The sequence below is a fragment of the Lepidothrix coronata genome, unplaced genomic scaffold, assembly GCF_001604755.1.
Source record: "Lepidothrix coronata isolate B3197 unplaced genomic scaffold, Lepidothrix_coronata-1.0 Scaffold1270, whole genome shotgun sequence".
In the NCBI taxonomy this organism is placed as follows: Eukaryota; Metazoa; Chordata; class Aves; order Passeriformes; family Pipridae; genus Lepidothrix; species Lepidothrix coronata.
This window is the reverse complement of record NW_016691450.1, coordinates 1-5,162: the sequence shown is the minus strand read 5'-3', so window position 1 is coordinate 5,162 and position 5,162 is coordinate 1. Positions and strand designations below refer to the sequence as shown.

The 5,162-nt window shown below is 35.7% G+C and overlaps 1 protein-coding gene across 1 annotated transcript; it reads left to right on the top strand.

The window, feature by feature from the left end:
* Window positions 1-6: 6 nt before the first annotated feature.
* LOC108510544 (kinesin-like protein KIF14) lies at window positions 7-5,047 on the top strand (the record flags this gene model as incomplete). Its single annotated transcript, XM_017840222.1, has 8 exons — window positions 7-53; window positions 626-719; window positions 1,691-1,829; window positions 2,198-2,298; window positions 2,960-3,054; window positions 3,780-4,001; window positions 4,145-4,329; window positions 4,889-5,047. Coding segments are annotated over exons 1-8 (1,002 nt in total), but the record flags the coding sequence as incomplete, so codon positions are not given.
* Window positions 5,048-5,162: the final 115 nt, after the last annotated feature.

Below are 5,162 nucleotides of genomic sequence, written 5' to 3'. Positions count from 1 at the left end.
AGAAATACACACCCTTCAGAAGAACCGTGGGAGTGGGAATAGAACAATGACAAGTTTGTATATATGTTTTGCAAAGACAATGCTGACTTTTCATTTGCTCGGTGGGCTTGGGCCATGGATACAGATACAGGAGGTCTTTCTGTTCCCCTAACACTTCCCTAAACAACAAGACCCTTCCTGGTTGTTACAAGCTTTTCTATTCATAAGCTGTATCTGTCAGACTGTGTTAAAAGCTCTGTTTTAATCATACTCAGGGTGGTTAGGTAGATATCCATGTAGTCTGTATTTATCCCAATTGCTTGAAAGTCCTTCCCCTTCTGTCTGAACTGGTCAAGCATTAACTCGTTGGGGAAACTGGAGTAACAGAGTTAATTTTGTTTAGTTTTCTACCACAGATTAATATGTAGTGTTTGGTCTTACGCCTCTGTTTCTGAAATACCCTTTATCTGACCTTTTGAAAGGGTTATCTTGCCTGGAAGGGTAATTTTTTCCCAATGTACTGGGAATTCATGGAATATTTGGGTTGATTTCTTTTTCGCCTTTTTTTTTTTGTTTTAATTAACCCTAAAGTTGTTGCATCACATTGTTTGGTCCACTTAAGCATTATGTTCTATGTTCTTTATAGGTCCACTTAACTGGAAGTCTCTGAAGCTGTCAGTGATGGTCAAAGAGGCCAACACCATTAGTAATGCATTAGGGAAAAACACTGTTTTCTGCAGGTGAGTATCTGAGTTAGTTAATTTTAAGGGGTTGTGTATAGATAACATACATATTTATAACTGGGGGTGAATATGCAGGGAGCTGTTGGTTTTTCTTTTAACAGTCTTATGAAATCGAACATGATAAATGAACTTTGCAAACTAACTTTAGTTAAGTGTGTAGTTCAGCCTTGTTACTTTGAAATGTGAATTTCAAATTTGAATTTTAGATCACAACTTCAAAGGTATGTCCACAGCCAAGTAATTTTGGATTGAATGTGCTTTGGAGGTGAATCTTCTGATGCCCATGTCCACATATTGAAGTGGTCCTAAAGAACACTATGTTCCTTAAAAGCAAAACTGAACAGAGCCCTGTGTGCCAGCCACCAGGAGGTGCTCAGTTCACAGGCCTGGAACAGGGGTAGCTCAAAGTAAAAAGCTCAGTGGATATTGAGCCTTTGAGACCAGTTATTTCACTCCACAGATCTCTTGCTATGCCAGGCTACTTGATAGCTGTAGCTGAAGAACGTTTTGGAAGTGGACCTGTGTGTTGTTCAGATCTTCTTAGCATGAGCAGAGATGTATTAGTGCAGAGCAAATGCTGTATCATTTAAAACACTTGCTACAGTAAATGCAGGTAAAATAGGAGGTGTATGTTTACTGTTTTTCCAGGTGTTATATTTTCACTTCCTTCAAGAAGAATTCTGCTAGTAGAATTCTGTAGCATATATTTGGCTCTGAATTTCTTGGGAGCCAGGAATTTGTATGCTAGTATCTACTTCTGCCTCTGAATGCAGGGATTCCTTTTTTCCTTTGCATAAAAGTAACTTTAACAGCTATACTTATGTTGGTTTGGTTAGATACATGATGTCTCAAGAAACTTGTATAATGTTTTTATTCTCTATGTAATAAACAAGTATCTTGTTTATTTTTGCAATATGAATAATGTGTTTTGTCTTTATATGTGTCTTTTAACTCTCCCACATTCTTAGGCATGACAAAATTGATGATAAAACAGGAGCAGTGTCTTCTGTTCAGGTGCAGGTTCGTAACATCAAGCTGGGAATAGCAACTTTTTGGAGTCTAGAGAAATTTGAATGCAAACTAGCAGCAATGAAAGAACTCTATGAGGTTAGTAACAGCTGAAGAATAAACACTAATAATCAGTAATACTTTGTCAAAGATAAGATTTTGGTAATCTATGCAGGAGGAAAATTTTGAGGTTTTGGGGGTTTTGTGTCATCTTAAATGCCAAGACACATGTATATGCATTTCTTCATCAAACAGCAAGAGGACAGTAGAAATCAATGACTTTATTCAGGTTGTTTTTTGTACTGAGTAAGAAGCAGTAAAACATATATATCTGAAAATAAGCAAAAACATTAAAGCTACCCTTTTCCTGTTAATAGAACATGTTGTCTTCATCTATGTATTGAGTTCTTTGTCACTTTACTTCTGTTTAACTCTCTTCCTCCCCTTTGTTTTCTTTATTTTTTCAGAGTAATGATAGAAATAAAGCTGCTGATGTGTTTTATGATCCTGCTGATGAGTGGGAACCTGACCTTTTAGGCACCTCAGTTTCCTCTCTTTCCAGAAGAAGGTAATACTAATTTGTAGCTCTTCTTCTACACTTAAAGCACAAAATTGTGTAATTATCTGAATATGTTTTTGTGTCACTAACATAGTAATTTATTAATTCTTCTTTTACCTTATTATAATGTCAATTATATCCATAAATTTTGATTTAATTTGTATTTGTGAGGAGGAGGGGAAAGTTGAAACTAAATATGTTACCTTATGCTCTACTGGCTTCACTTATGAAATGTGTATTGGTGTGCAACATGTTGCTGGTAAAAATTATGTGCCCAGGAAGCAGTTTGGTAGATGTAACAGCAGTGTTTCTGAGGTCAGGTGTGGAATATGTGCAGCGTGTGCCAGAGGGTTTTATGTATGACCACTGACAATTAGTTCTGGATTACAATAATCCAGTAGTAGAGGACATTAGATTAAAAATGAGTTCATGGAATGAAGATCCCTCTATAGTAGCAAGAGGCTGAAGAAAATAAGTAGGATCCATTCTATGGGCTGTATTGACTTGCTTTCACTCTGGTTTAGGTTCTGTGTTCAGAAGTTCCATTAATTAGATGTTTATTTTGTTTGCCTGATGTCTGTTAATATTCATTGAACTTTCAGTGGGTATGAGGAGAGAGATTCTTTTCTTTTGACATTTTGTCATGTTTTTATTTATCATCCTTTCTTAGAAGTAGAAGTTTCATGAAGAATAAGAGAATTTCTGGATGTTTGTCGGAGATAAAATTGCAACCCATTCAGAATATACAGACTTCCTATATATCAGGTACTTGCTATATGGCAGAATACCTTCTATTTCATACTGAGATTTTGAACCTAATACATGCAGAAAACATAGGCATTTGTAATAGTTTTTTAAAAAAGCAGCATGGGTTGGAAAGCAAAGTTAAAAATATCCTGTTTGGGATATCTTCAAATTTTTAATGTCAAGCTGTTAACAGTAGGGGTTTTTGTATTTTTAATTACACTTTCTTAGGGCAAAAACTTCCTGACCAGCACTCTGTGAACCTTATTTAAGAAACTTGGCTAAAACATTACTCCGTGTAACTACATGGGTTAACTGGAGAAAAAGGTTGAATCCTGATACAATAATTTGGAGACTTTGTTTTCTTGAGTTGTTGCTATTCATTCAACTACTGAGGTTTCCCCAAGCTTTTTCCAGGTTTTACAAACTTGTTTTCTGAAATACAGGATGCTCCAAATATTTTTTTGCATTCAGTTATTTTAGATTGGCTGGGTTTTATCTTCTGTTTCTCAGTAGATTTGATTGTTGAAACAGATGGATTCATGTTAAAGAATTTCACTGTTGAATTTGTATTCGTACTAACTGAATCTAGAATGTATTTAGGATATTGTATATGCATTTTTTCCTGACTTACAATCTTGAGTAGATGACTGTTAAGATTAAATAGTCACTACTGCTTAGACACACTGACTGTGCATTCCTGTGAAGAGTTTCTTGCATGTATGTTTTGCTTTTACATCATACAGGTTCACAGAACAAGTCCAGCATATGCCCAAGCTTTCCTGAATCGTTTCTTCCTGGAATTTGCAAGGAATCTATAAGTTCAGCTTTAGATTTACTGGAACAGAATCATGAAGTGGGAAAAAGCATAGCAGACAGTCTCCTAACTAATTTGTTTATAATTTTTTCTGGAGTGTCTGCCATTTCAAAAGCCTATGAACAGCAAGATGAAGAATGTCAAGAAAACTGTAAGTCTCATTTTCATAAGAGTTTAAACATTACTAATGACTTTGAGATTCAAAAGCATTCATCTGTTTGTCTCTCACAAGAATTAACATTCCTCCATTAATTTGCCATGGAGATAGATCTGATAGATGTCTTTCTCTTGCAGTTTTCAATCTTGATCCTGCTGCTCAGTCCTACAGCATCAGAATTATCTCTGCTTTTGACCAGATTGTGGTTCTAAGCAAGCTCTGGCTTAACAATGTCCAAAAGTGTCCTGGATCTATAAAAGTTGATGAAGAAATGAAACGGGAAATAAAGAACTTGGGAGGTTATTTACAGTTACTGTTGCAGGTAAAGCATATTAAAGAATTCTTCTGTGTATAGAGAACTTCTGTGCATTAATGGAGTATTTACTACAGACTTGCTAAAAATACTTAAATGTCCAATGCATGCAATGACAACTGGACACACCTAAGGAAGGTGTGCTTTTTTCTGGCTAAATTGGTACTTCCATGTGCTAGTTGAGAGTAATGCAGACCTTCCTGTGCCCAGGACAACAGCATTAGTTCTTATTCATAAAAGGGTAAAAGAAAACATGCAGGAGCAAGAGCAAGTGCTGGTTTAGACTGTGAAGTGCTGCTGTTTATAAATGTATAAACTGGTGGCCAGTGAGTATTACCCTTTTTACGCTGCAGCCTTGTGAAGCTTTTATTTCTTTTCTTGATTGTGTTTTCTTCTCTGTGGTTGCAAGGCACAGTCTTTTAGCTGTGATAGATAAGTCACTGTAATTAGAAAGATGTAAAGCTAAAAATTCCTTGAACTGTTGCATGCTACAAACTCTTGCATTACAGAAAGTATGTACTCTTTGACCACAAGTGCTTTCAGTGAACGATGTGCCTTTGTTTCTCAGGGATGTTCTTCAGATATATCCTCAATGGTAACAGAAGCATGGAGCAAAGTAAACCAAACAGTAAAACAGACAATGAAATACATTGGACACTTGGCAGTAGTCACAACAGCTGATATTTCATTTCCTGAAGAGAACAATATTCCTGCATCTAGTCTACAGGTAAAAAAATGTTTATTAGAAATAGTAATTTTAATGTTGCTGTCACACTTAGTAACTGCTCAGAAGCAAATTGTTACAAATAACAATTTCACCAACTATATTAAGTACATATAGT